Source organism: Sander vitreus, chromosome 17 (assembly GCF_031162955.1).
Source record: "Sander vitreus isolate 19-12246 chromosome 17, sanVit1, whole genome shotgun sequence".
In the NCBI taxonomy this organism is placed as follows: Eukaryota; Metazoa; Chordata; class Actinopteri; order Perciformes; family Percidae; genus Sander; species Sander vitreus.
In genome coordinates this window covers 2483044-2496531 of record NC_135871.1, presented here as the reverse complement: position 1 = coordinate 2496531, position 13488 = coordinate 2483044, and the positions used below count along the sequence as shown (strand labels likewise).

At 41.1% G+C, this 13488-nt stretch overlaps 1 protein-coding gene across 1 annotated transcript; it reads right to left on the bottom strand.

The window, feature by feature from the left end:
* Window positions 1-3293: 3293 nt before the first annotated feature.
* tlx1 (T cell leukemia homeobox 1) lies at window positions 3294-11927 on the bottom strand. Its single transcript, XM_078273324.1, has 3 exons — window positions 11462-11927; window positions 6175-6412; window positions 3294-3933 (listed from the first exon to the last, which is right to left on the bottom strand). Exons 1-3 carry the CDS (start codon window positions 11925-11927, stop codon window positions 3723-3725), a joined length of 915 nt encoding a protein of 304 aa, XP_078129450.1. The 3' UTR covers window positions 3294-3722.
* Between the last annotated feature and the right edge of the window lie 1561 nt (window positions 11928-13488).

The window sequence follows — 13488 nt, the reverse complement described above, 5'->3', positions numbered from 1 at the left end:
AACTTCCCTTTACATTCCTCCTCGACCCTTTAGAAAGCAGTCCTGGAGAATGTCACATCACACACACACACACAACACACACGCACACACACACACGCGCACACACATGTGCACGCACGCACACACACACACACACACACACACACACACACATGCATACACAAACACACACGCACACACGCGCACACACACGCGCACACACACGCACACACGCGCACACACACGCGCACACACACACACACACGCACACACACACGCACACACACATGCGCACACACACACACACACACGCACATGCACGTACACACACACACACACACAACACACATGCACACACACACACACACACGCAACACACATGCACACACACACACACACACACACACACACACACACACACACACACACACACACACGCACACACACACGCCCCACACACACACACACACACACTACACACACGCGCACGCACACACACACACACACACACACACACACACACACAGACACACACATGCGGACGCACACTGCCAAACTGCTGGCTCAGCATGTACTACCGACTACTAATATGCACCCAAAAATTATTAGACAAAAAGTACATTTATATATTTTTTCATCAGAGAATGTTTATAGATATGCATCAAAATATACACGTGTAAAGTGAAATGTATTGTGCACAAAACGAACAAAAAAAACACATGTTGTATGTTGTAAAGTATGTGCACAGTATTTCTCTTTCTGAAAAAGGATTTTAAAAAGCATGTAACATTCTTAACTGAAAAATCACCAAAACATTTGTTTTTGCACCCCCCCCCCCCCACCCACACACACTTTTGCACAACCCCCCCTTATATCTGGAAGTATATTAGGTTAATTACAGTAGGTTAACTGGTGACCCGCAGGTGTGAATGTGAGCGTGAATGTTGTCTGTCTCTGTGTCAGCTCTGTGATTGGCTGGTGATTGACCTCGGATCCGCTCCAGCCATGCATGATAAGCAGCTATAGCTAATGGATAGAAGGACGTTCACTTTGGGTTTTTTTTTTTTGGTCCATGACTGGATTAACCTGTAAAAAAAACCTGCTGCTCCACCCTTAACCCTGTCACTTGCATTGCTCCCAGTATACATGCTGGATGACTATAGCTCCAGGTTAGCTGTGTCCTCATCATCATCAATTTAATATCAGAATAATGTATTTAATATGTGCTAAGTATTCACAAAATCAGCTGAAATCATATTAACTTAAAAGGTGATATGTCAATAGTAGGTACTACTTGATTCTACGGTCCCCAAGTGGACAAAAAATGCTCAATATTGTGTCTTAGTACTGCATAATCCTATGTTTCCAAATAAAGTTGAATTCATAGACTGTATAATATTAATAGGCAACGCATCCGGTTCGACGAAGTGCTGCAAATGCGGAAGTGCCTTAAAGCTGCATTCTATCTGAATTCCAGCAGGGGGCGACACGTGCGGTTGCAAAAGGAGTTTGGTTTCTGTAGAAATCTGAGAAAGTGACCCACTTCTCACATTTTCATAATGAGTTTATGGTCTCAATCGCTAGTTTTAAGTCTTCTGCAACACAGAATGATGTTCAATTATGGTCTATGGAATTATGGTCTCGTTGATTTTAAAATCGGCGATAAAGCAGGGTTTATTTTAGGACGTGGCTATGATGTGATTGCCAGTGAAAGTGTGTAAAGGCCCTGACTCACCAACCCGATAATCAGCCGTTTGACAGTCTGGCGAAGTCGGTGACTCGAGTCTGTTCGGTGCGTTCTGTGCCGTCGTCCGTCGGAGGAGCTGTCGGCCTTCATTTTGGCCGACCTGACATGTTGCGTCGGAGGGCGGGCAGTCGGACTCAATGACCAATCTGATTGGTGGAGTGCTAACCCGGAAACGAGGAGCGGGATGAGCATGACTAGAGTCTCTCAAAATCTGAGGAAAATCTTTTAAACTGACCTTTGTTGATCTGAAATGAAGACAGATTCAGCAGCTGCACGGCCTATTTCTCTCTTCAAATGTTTTCAGAAACACGTTTCGGTGAACTATCTCCGTAAAATATGAGATCGTATTCTGAACGAGCCGCCATTATGCCCCATTACACGTGACGCGTTCGTCCAATCAGCTCATTTTTTGGGAAACAATACAGATTAGCGCCGCCTGCTGCTATGGAGACGTATTGCACGCTCAAGTCGGCGTCGCTTCGGTGTGTTCCGAGGCACTTTTTGGACCTCGGGGAGCCGACTGATCAGTCCGACTGGCTTTTCTGCTGACGGTCGGCCGTCGGGTTGGTGTGTCAGAGGCTTAACGTAACGTAGAGTGTAAGCAGCTCCTCCCTCACTCCTCTAAAATCGACCCATCCGCAACCAGGATGGCTGCGCCCGAAACTCATAGCAGATCTCCACAAACCAACGGGTGACGTCACACATGCTCTGTCCACTAATTTACAGTCTATGGTTGAAATTGATGGGAATATGCAGTAAGCCAGTCTTAGTTTTGTTTGTTTTATTATATTGGTTTGCTTTCCACTTGTTTTGTTACCTATGGCTCTTACTCTATTGTTCTCTACATTTAAATAGCTGCCTTGTGTTGTAACCCAGGCTCTTCAAGACTGGACACATGTTGCTTATTGTCTTTATTTTAACATATATATATATATATATATATATATATATATATATATATATATAATGTTTCAATTTGTATAGCTATGTTTTGTGCCTCATGATGATTTATGAGTGGTCGGAACATTGCACAGCATTTCAAAGTGACCAAATCTGTACATACACACACACACACACACACACACACACACACACACACACACACACACACACACACACACACACACACACACGGCCTGGACACATGATTGGTCAGTTTGTTTGAGCTCAGCCTCACAGGTCTGAGATCTGCTTCCACACATCAGCACAGCGGTGAAATAAAAAATAAAAAAATACAGTTTGTAAAGCCTTTGTACAAAAATAAAAATGTGAAATGCTAAACTGGGGTCAAAAGTATGGTCATTTTTTTGTATCATTAAATATGATTGGTCTGTGAATCTGAAGCTTTTTGACCTTTAGGCCCATTTCTTCCTAAATTATAAAATAGTCAAATATCCTGATTTCTTGCTGTAAATCATTTTCATTTTGTCAGATTATATTTGAATTCATAGGTGCTAAAACAAGTGCTGTATTTTGCAGGTGAGTAAACAGTCACAGACAGACACAGATGGCAGAGATGCACACACAAATATGAAATTATTATGAAACATTAAGTCCCTTATAGGTCAACTATAACACAACAACTCACTGATGCCAGTCTGTCCTGCTCCTCTCATGGACTTTTTTTAAATTTTTTTTTATGGAGCACAATGTTCATCATGATGCCTCCGAAATATTTCCAAAATCTCATTGTGGTCTCCGCAGGGCTGATTCAATCCAGACCTCTCAAGGATCCAGATCAGAATGTGGACCCCAATTTGATAGGAGTAGCGCTGAGGGACGCCATCTGAAGCATGCCTGTTGTTAGATGCAGCACCAGTGTGTTTTTGACAGAAGGTGGTGATAATAAGAGCGGGGAGCTGACCCGATAACCAATACCGGTTCTCCTTCGAGCTCCTCCTCGGGCTACGCCCCTGTATCTGCCCTTTAGCAGTCAGTCGGTACTCGGTCCAGTTGGAGGACGCGTGGCCCTGCGCGGCTCCGCAGACTGTCGGCTCTACTCGCAGGCCGACACGCTGCAGATCTTGGCGGTGTTCTCGGTCCATGGCTGCATGTTCTGCAGGGCGAACAGAGAGCTGTTCTGCAGGCACAGCGGGTCCGGTGTGACCGGCTGGTTAATGGTCTTCTGGAAGGCCTCCTGCTGCAGCTGCATGAGGATCCGGTTGGCCTGCTGCCGCTCCGCCTCCCGCTCCTCCGCCGTCTGCCGCCTGCAACAGCGATAAGGAGACACCGCGGAGTCGTTTACACATCCGACCAAAACTCTGGTAATAACTGTAATAATATACAGCCTAATAATTATAGTAGGCTATGTATGATAACAATCATCGACCGTATAGGCCAGTGGTTCTCAACAGTGCTGTAGTCTAATGTATTTTAGTGGGTAGGCTATACTGTAGGCTACTGCAGTATATAGTGGCCAGAATCTGCCTTTGGGGGAGGGAGGGGGGTGGGGGGGTCTGGGTATTCTCCCCCAGGGAAGTTTTGAGCATCAACGACTTCATTTCCTGCATTCTGATGCACTTTAATGCACCATTTTACGGTGGAAATCCCTTTATTTAGCGTATATGAAGAAGAAAATAACAGATGACAGTTCAAAATATATCAAAAATATAATGGAAAGTATGTTGTTGCGTGTCATTGGACATTTTTAAGTGGGTATATGGAAATCCTGGAGCTTTCTTAGTGGGTATACTGCGTATACCTGCGTATCACGTAGACTACACCACTGGTTCTCAAGCTTTTTTCAATAATGTAGGCCTACCCTTTTAGGCCTTTTACAAAATCCAAAGCTTTATCATTGTCAACGAAAACTAAATAATACAAAAAAAGTCCTAGCATAGGCTTAATAAAAAGTGTTTGTAGAGCATTATTGTGAAAATTGTAGTAGGGCTTTTAAATGAATTCCAATAACTGGATATTAGCTCAAGAAAATGGAGGACGACGACGTGTGACACCTACATTTTAAAAAACAAAAACGTAGCCTACATTCTCTGTTGTTTTATTTATCTGCCCTTCTTTCTTTCAAACCCTGGACCTCTGCGTCGAGGAATAAACCTCCATGTATATGTGCGCCTACTCTACCCACTGAACCAACCCGGCCACACGCCGAACCAGTACTTTTAAAACGATTCCGATTCCTAAACCGATTCTTGACAAACTGAAAAATGACATCAAAGAAAGGCTCTTTTATAGGGTTTTTTTTTTTTATTGAAAATTATTTAAATTTAACAATATGTTAACATTTGAAAGTACTTCAATATATAATAAGTAAACCTAAGTCACCTAACAGTGAATGGTTAATATGCTTTTACGTCCGTTTTGGTGAGCCCAGAGGGAAAATATGGCATTTTAAAAGTAGGCTACATTTACAGTAGCTAGCTAACGGTAGACTACAGAGAAAGGGGGATATTTTTACGTCTGTTTCGGAGCGACAGAGGGAAAATATTTCAGGCGACACATTAAGTGGAACCGAAATGAGGAACCTAAATTTGTGTTCTAATCTGGTCCGATTCCTACCGGTTGCGTAGGAACCGGTACCCAACCCTATCCAGGACATGGTCAAACCTTACAACAAAGCCCGTCCACTCCGCTCTGCATCAGCCAATCTGTTCGCTGCTCCCTCACAGCGAGGGACAACTAATCACTCGACGAAATCCCGACTGTTTGCTCCCCGTTGACATCAGGACAGCTGGAACACATCTTCCGTCGCAGGCCAAAAACACATCTCTTGGCTAAGAAGATGACGGTAAAAGTAGTCTGGCTTATTTGAAGCTATAAGCTTCCTCTTCTATGTGATTCTTGCTGTTCTAAGTTTATACCTTCATGGTTGAATGCACTTATCGGTAGTAGCTTTTCATAAAAGCGTCAGCTAAATGAAATGTTATATAATCAATAAGCATTTTATTTCTGCTATTTGAGGCTTTATTACTCCAAAGTTGTTCAATTAAAGTGAATGTGGAGTCTCTTCATATCAACAGTTAGCAAATATGTTCAGTGTCCATTTTCAGAATTTTATTTTTTATACAACACTCCTGTAATCTTCATGAAAGGAATTTCTATTCCTTTTGTCCACACTATTTAAATATCAATGAATAACTAAATAACAGAAACAATTCTCAGTATAATACAGTCCAACAGCTGCACAACCTGCAGAGACTAGTTCAGACTAGTTATTTTTTTGTCTCAAAACGCTGCTTAAACATGTAAACGTAGAAGTGCAGTAGCCTAAGCAATGAGACATAACAGAGACCAAAGAGCTCTTATAAAAACCACTTAAGGACCCCTGACAGGCTTTAGGAGCCAAATGGGCCTCCAGCCCTCCATAAAGAATGCAAGCCTCTTTGGTTGGTTGCTCCAAATATTCCTACGATCCCCATCTGCTCTGTAGAGATAACAATGCATCGGAAATAAGTAAAAAAAAAAAAAAAGATGATTCAACATGATTTTACCTCCATTTGGTGCGTCTGTTTTGGAACCAGGTTTTGACCTGGGCGTCAGTCATCTTCAGGGCTTTGGCGAGGGCGGCCCGCTCGGCAGACGCCAGGTACTTCTGCCGATGGAACCGCTTCTCCAGCTCACAGATCTGCAGCCGAGTGAACGACGTCCGAGGCTTCTTCTTCTTAGGAGGCGTCCTGTTCTGGTAGGGGTGACCTACACGACGTGTCACAGTGAGCGGTGAGAGGGACACTGGACAGGAGGACAGGATAGGACAAGAAAGGATAGGACAGTACAAGTCAGGCCAAGTCAGGACAGAACAGAAATGGACAGGAAAGCAAAAGGAAACAAAAGGAAACCAAAGGAGACGACAGGAAAGGAAAGGAAAGGTCAAAGCAGGGTATGCAGGACAACCAGACAGAAAATGACAGAGCAGCACAGTGGTGTAGTCTACGTGATACGCAGGTATACACAGTATACCCACTAAGAAAGCTCCAGGATTTCCATATACCCACTTAAAAATGCCCAGTGACAAGCTACAACATAGTTTCCATTATATTTTTTATTAGGGGTGGGAATCGATTGGCACCTCACGATTCGATTTGATTCCGATTGTCGATGCATCTTGATGCAACAATTTTTTTTATGTACATTTCCATGCGGGATTTAAAAAAAATATACATATAAATCTGAGTTTGCCACTCAGAGTTTGTTAATCACTTCCTAGACCAAGCAGCTAGACAAAGCTTAGATTTTGACATATATTTGTCACACAAGTTTTAATGAAATGTTTTGTCTACTGAGGTTTTTATTGTGTAGTCATTCCATGCAATAAGCCTTACCGGCGTTACGTATTCAGAATACAAATGATGAGTAACTGTATTCCGTTACAGTTAGAATTTAAATAGTTACATTTTTGAAATCAATGGATTACATGACGATAGTTCTCTGTTTCACGGGTTTATTCACTCTCACAACGCCATGCATTTCCCAGAAGCCCCAATATGAAAACGAAAAAATTAGCTATTTGCGTGATCACTGATAGGTATGAGGATGAGGTAAAGATGGAGCTGGAACCAGCACAACAGAGCCAGGGCAGGAATGCGTTTCTATCTTGGAAATTCAAACAGCATTTCACATTAAATAAAGAGAAGGGAGAAATAAATATAACTGTGCAGTGCAACCTCTGCTTGCCAGCAACCGACCTCCTTTCAGCATCCAAATTCCTCCACCTCCAACCTGAAGAAGCATCTTAAAGTAGTACGTTTTTAAGACGTCGTCTGCTGTAGTTTTACTGGTCACCTTGCTATTTTGTAGTTCACGTGCGACTTTACATTCTCCTACGTGCTGATTAACTAGCCCCAGAGCCGTTGAAAGACTAGCCCTGTTTGACATGTTAGCTAACGTTAGCTAAAATTAGCTCATGATAGCTTAGACTACGGTTAGATTTTTGTAGTATGCAGTTCGGGACTACAAATACAAACATCTATCTGCTTGTTCAGGTACACATTCAGCCAGTTGGAACAGAAGAACACACCAGAATAGGCCTGTTTAGTAAGCTGGATGTGATGGCCGCATTCCTACACTTATAAAATGCAATTCAATGTGGAAGTAATCCAAGTATTCAGAATACGTTACTCAGATTGAGTAACGTAACGGAATAGGTTACAAATTACATTTTTGGGCATGTATTCTGTATTCTGTAACGGAATACATTTTGAAAGTATCCTTCCCAACACTGTTTATGTATGTCTTATTAGATCATGTGTATATATACAAAATGTAATTTTTTTTTCCTTTTGGCCATTTTTGTGTGTTTTTTTTTCTGCACTCTTGCCTAAACTCTAAGTTGTTAAACTCTAAGTCGTTGTCCATTATCCCATCCTCTTTCAGTCACTCTGTTTTCTGATTTGTACTTGTCTGGAGACAGTAACTTTTAAATAAAAATCAACACATTTAAAAAAAATTAAAATATTTTTATTTAGAGAGAATCGTGATGCATCTAAGAATCGATTATTTATCCCACCCCTATTATTGATATATTTTGAACTGTCATCTGTGTTTTTCTTCTTCGTATAGGCTAAATAAAAGTATTTCCACTGTAAATTGGTGCATAAAAGTGAATCTGAATACAGGAAATGAAGTCATTGATGCTCAAAACTTCCCTGGGGGAGGACAAAAGGCAGATTCTGGGCAATATATATACGATGCTAGCCGAGAAATCTAGACGCACCCTAGCGGCAGCAAATGTAATTTGCAGCCAGGGGGGTCTAGGCACTCTCCGTTGGCTTGCGAGCTGGAAAAACCAAACTCTGGTCAGGCCAATCACATCATGTATAGAGTCGGTGGGCGGGGCTTATGGCTGCTGCTGCTGGCGAACAGCGGTCTTCTGGAAGACTTGGAGGTAAGCTTTTCTTTGAGAAAAGAACAAAGAACGGCACTGAAGTCATTCTTAAAAAAGGAAGATGCCGAGTGGATACGGCAAAAGTTTAATCTATCAACTAGCGTTGCTCTGATTGGTTGTAGCGCTATCCTATTGCGTGCGGGGGGAATTTGAAAGACAACCGTTTATCCCGCCCCTCGGATTGAGCTCCGTCAATGGTGAGTTCCCAGACTCAACATCTTGATGTGGGTCTGGCAATACAGTGCAGTATACCCACTTCAATACATTAGACTGGACTGGAGCAGCAATATAGTAGCTTACATTTAAAATGGAAGAGTCCAGTGACGGACTGGCCATCTGGAATTTGGGCTAATGCCAGAAGGGCTGCCTCCCTATGGAGCACTACTGATAATTTGTCTTTGGTTAATTTTGAAGTTATTTTATGCATGCAGCCACAAATATTCAAGATTGTACTGCGGTGGGGGGGTTGGGTGGAAAGATTCACTCCAAGCTAGCTATTGACAAAAATAGGGCTGTGTGTTGCACATGCCAGGGCCGGTTTTTTTATCCCAGTCCGTCACTGGAAGAGTCATATATGTTAAAGATTCAAAAATGGCATACAGCAGCATAATCTGTTTCAATATTGTCCTGCACAACCATTTATAAATGTAGGAAATGCAACACTCACACTGCATAATTCATTGTTTTCAATAATGTTTTCTTATATGTTCATTTATTAATTGTTTTCATAACACCATTGTGTGTGTGTTGTGCATTTATTTGCACATTTATTTCTTATACCATAACCCAAGAACCTCTGGGGAACCTTCAAGTTCAATTTTGTATATTTATATATATTTATAGCTTATATTTAGATTTTTTTTTGTTTTTTTTATTTAAGCCATTTTTATTTATTTGTTTTGTATTTAACCCACGGCTCATTCAAAGACCTTTGGAGAACTTGTTTTCTGCGAGTGAAATTTTGACAACGGTATTGGGACTACACAAGTCATTCAAGTGTTCAGTTGTTATTATTTACATTTGAAGTACAGTGGGAGTTTCAAACAGGCAGAGCGTGTGGAGAAAGAGAAAGGAAGAGTGCAGCGGGGAGAGACAGATTCCACAACAAGAAATACCACGGCATTACACAACACCTTTAAAGAATTATAGTCTTAAATTAGTAAATAATAATACCACACTAGAGTGAGTACTTCAGTCTACAATTTTACAGTAATACTGTAGATTACTGTGCAAGAAGGAGCACTACCGCAGCTCCTTCATTCCAGCAGCAGTCAGACTCTTTAATGCAACATCATAATGTAGCACTGCTAGCTGTTTCTGCAACATGAGCCATCACTGGACAATATCCTGCACTATACATATTAATCTATATTTTACTCCAACTGTGCAATATGTCATTTCTATTCATCTGTATATCTGTGGTTATATACTGTATGTTTATATATATATATATATATATATATATATATATATATATATGTTTATTGTGTAAATACGTTTGTTTTATTACTATTATTATTATAACTAATTCTATTTTTTTTTCTTTTTCTTATACTTTATGTATATGTTTTTCTCCTATGTCTAATTAATGTGTATTTGTGTTATTCTGATGTGTGTACATTTTTTTCTTGTGAGCTGTAGCACAGGAATTTCCCCAGTGTGGGATTAATAAAGTCTATCTTATCTTATTACTTCTCAGAATATATATTGCCTACATAGGCCTACACTAACTAAATATATGTGTATATATATATATATATATATATAAATAATCATTATTAATAATTAATTAATAATTAAAACCATATGCAGTTTTTTTTGTATAAGTTTCTTATTATAAAAGGGTGATTCCTCTTTTTATAGTACATTTTTTTAACAATAAAAAGCTTAAGATAATAAACTTCTGTATTTTGTGAAATTTTTGCTAGAAATTCTATCTAGCGTAGGCCTACACATGAGCAGGCACATCATTATTATTATTATTATTATTATTATTATTATTATTATTATTATTATCATTATTATTATTATTATTTAATTATTTTTATTATTTATTTATTTTTTAAGATAATTTTTTGGGGCTTTTAACCTTCATTGTATAGTGACAGTGGATAGACAGGAAATGGGGAGAGAGATGGTGGGATGACACAACAAAGGGCCTCAGGTCGGATTCGAACCCGCGCCGCGTGAGCTAGAGGCCGCGCCAGGAATATTATTTTTTAAACAATTTATTTAGGCTGTAATAGGCTAGGCTAACTATTGGTACTGTTAAATGCAGGCCTATTTGATGAAGGTTAACCCTTGTGTCTTCCATTCGACCATGTAGGCTACTTGTCCTGAACATCCACACTTTTTCTGACGTTTTCGTTTCTTTTATCGACAACTTTGTCTCTTTTTTTTTTTACGTTTAACGCTTCTTTTCACTACCATTTATAAACACCACTAACGCCAACTTATTACCAGTTTTATACTCATTTTTGGAATTCATAGGCCTACCTAATTCTTGAGTTAAAAAAAAGCAGAAATTATGAATAATTTAGACTCATATTAAAGGAAGGATAATTAGGCTACAGGAGGTAAAATGTCAACGTTCAGTCTGGTTTTGAAACATTCTTTTTTTTTTTCAAATAATAATTTCTTTTTTTTTTATAAAACACCCAAAAGTCAATGAAAGTAGAGATCCCAGCTTTTGTTGTAGCTACTTGCGAAGCTGCAGCTGCAATTATATTTTCTAAATAGGCTACTTTGTCTTTTAAAAATATACTTTTTACACTTCATTATATTATATTAGGCTATATTATATTATGTTATGTTATATTATATTATAGGCCTATTATATTATATTATATTATATTATATTATATTATATTATATTATATTATATTATATAGGCCCACCTGTGAACCTGTCTTTGGTGTAGCGTCGGTTGCTCTCCATCCAGGGGAACGTCAGCGCGGTCATGTTGCTGATGTTCCCGCAGCCGCTTACCGGCGGAGCGGAGGAGTTCCCGCCGCTCACAGGCCGGTGCGCCGGGACACGGATGACCCTCGAGGAGCTCACGTTAGTCCCGTTCGCATTCACACCCACGTTCATGTGATAAGCCCCGCCGAGGGAAGCCATCCCACACGAGCCGCCGCTGCCGTTATATCCGGTGTTACCGTACATATAGCCGGCGCCGTTCACGCCGCTGCTCGCGCAGCTGTCGTAGGCCCCGTGTCCGTAGTCCGGCTCGTGCATCCTCGCGCCCAGCATGCAGCTCTGCTCCACGTTACTAAGGATCTGATCGATGCCGAAGCTGATGGGCTCCGCGTGCGTGTGCTGCTGCAGATGCGCCCCCAGTAGGCCTATCCCTATGTGATCCATGGCCTCCGCGAGCCTCCCCCCCCCACAGCTCCGGCGCGAGGAACAGAGGATGCTCCACGCGCCGCTCCCCGGACTCTACGTCTGGGCTTCTTCTGCTCGAGCTCCAGTCGTTATCTAGTGAGTGCCGGGCGCACGTGTGTGCGTCTGTCTGTGTCTGCACGCAGGAGAGGAGCGCGAGGCTGGACTGTTTGTCCTCCCCCCCGTCCTCCCCCCCCTTCCGCGCGAGGACATCAATCAAGCTGCCAAATAGACAGCGCGAGATTAAGACCCAATTTGAGGCCTGGAAACTCGATTGGCTTAAGACTGCGCGAGCTCTATGGAGGCTTCATGGCACACTTCATAAAAACACTGATTAACAGCTGATCAATACACACACACTCTCCCTCACACACGCACACGCACGCACGCACGCACACACACACACACACACACACACACACACACACACACACACACACACACACACACACACACACACACACACACACACACACACACACACACACACACACACACACACGTGCTCAGGTTTATCAGTATAGATATATATATATAGAGATACTTTATTCATCCAGAAGGACATTACAGTACTTGTTGTCCCGTTGAGAATATCTGTAGGCTGGTATTGTACATTTTTGCGACCATAGTCTATATTTTGTTCTCTCGATCGCGGTGCTGCTCTTTATTTCCAGTATCTATCCTATAAAGTCTAAAATGAGCAAAGAGACACACAGCGCGGCTAGTTTATAACCTTAATGATTGCACCAACACACACTTTCTACGCATGTTCTATTGCGAATTAATTCCGCAACGAGTTATTACAATCAAATCATTTAGCCAGGCGTGAATTAGAAGTCACAGTCAGTCGGAGGATACACTGTTGGATATCTGGCCATCAAACATTTCTTTTTGTTAGTCTATATTTGGGATAATTCTTTTCCCACAGTGTTTCCATTCATGGTTTCTTTTACATTTTCATACACAATAATGTGTGGTTCTGATTCGGCATGAAGGCTTTCAGTTATGGTTTACTGACTCGGAGCTATATGAAGGGCCCGTTGTCTCATAATCCGCACATGAATTTAGCACCTTGGAAAGACATTATTCTATATGAATCACTAATAGCTGAAACTTCCTTGTTTGGGTCTATTTTGCGTATTTTTGGGAACCTTAATAAACGTACTTAATGGGTTCAAATTGTAGGCTACAGTAGCCTATAAATCACTGAAAAAATGATTGATGTTTAATATAGGCTACTCATTTATTGTTATGGAGCTGGCGCCATTACTAATTCATGTTCAGAGTGATGACATTGCTGCAAACACGGACCCGTTTTTTTATGCGTTCACGTGGGAACAGAACAGAGCCGCATCGTTCAGGAGGAGAGTTAAAGTGACATTTTAATAATACAAACAAAGAAATGACGGGTCATTATTTGGCATTAGGGCTATATTCATTAAAAAAATATGAATGAATCCGTAATGATCACTGACTGTTCATTGTGCCATAAACAAATAGACGCAATTTTGTTTAACCGTAGATCAGAAATAACCAGCGACGA

Coding starts and splice junctions, on each gene's coding strand:
- tlx1 (XM_078273324.1), bottom strand. CDS start 11,927: ATGGATCACATAGGGATAGGCCTACTGGGGGCGCATCTGCAGCAGCAC. Junction 6,413..11,461: donor CACCAAAGACAGGTTCACAG/GTGGGCCTATAT, acceptor CCTCCTGTCCAG/TGTCCCTCTCACCGCTCACT. Junction 3,934..6,174: donor AACAGACGCACCAAATGGAG/GTAAAATCATGT, acceptor TCGCTGTTGCAG/GCGGCAGACGGCGGAGGAGC.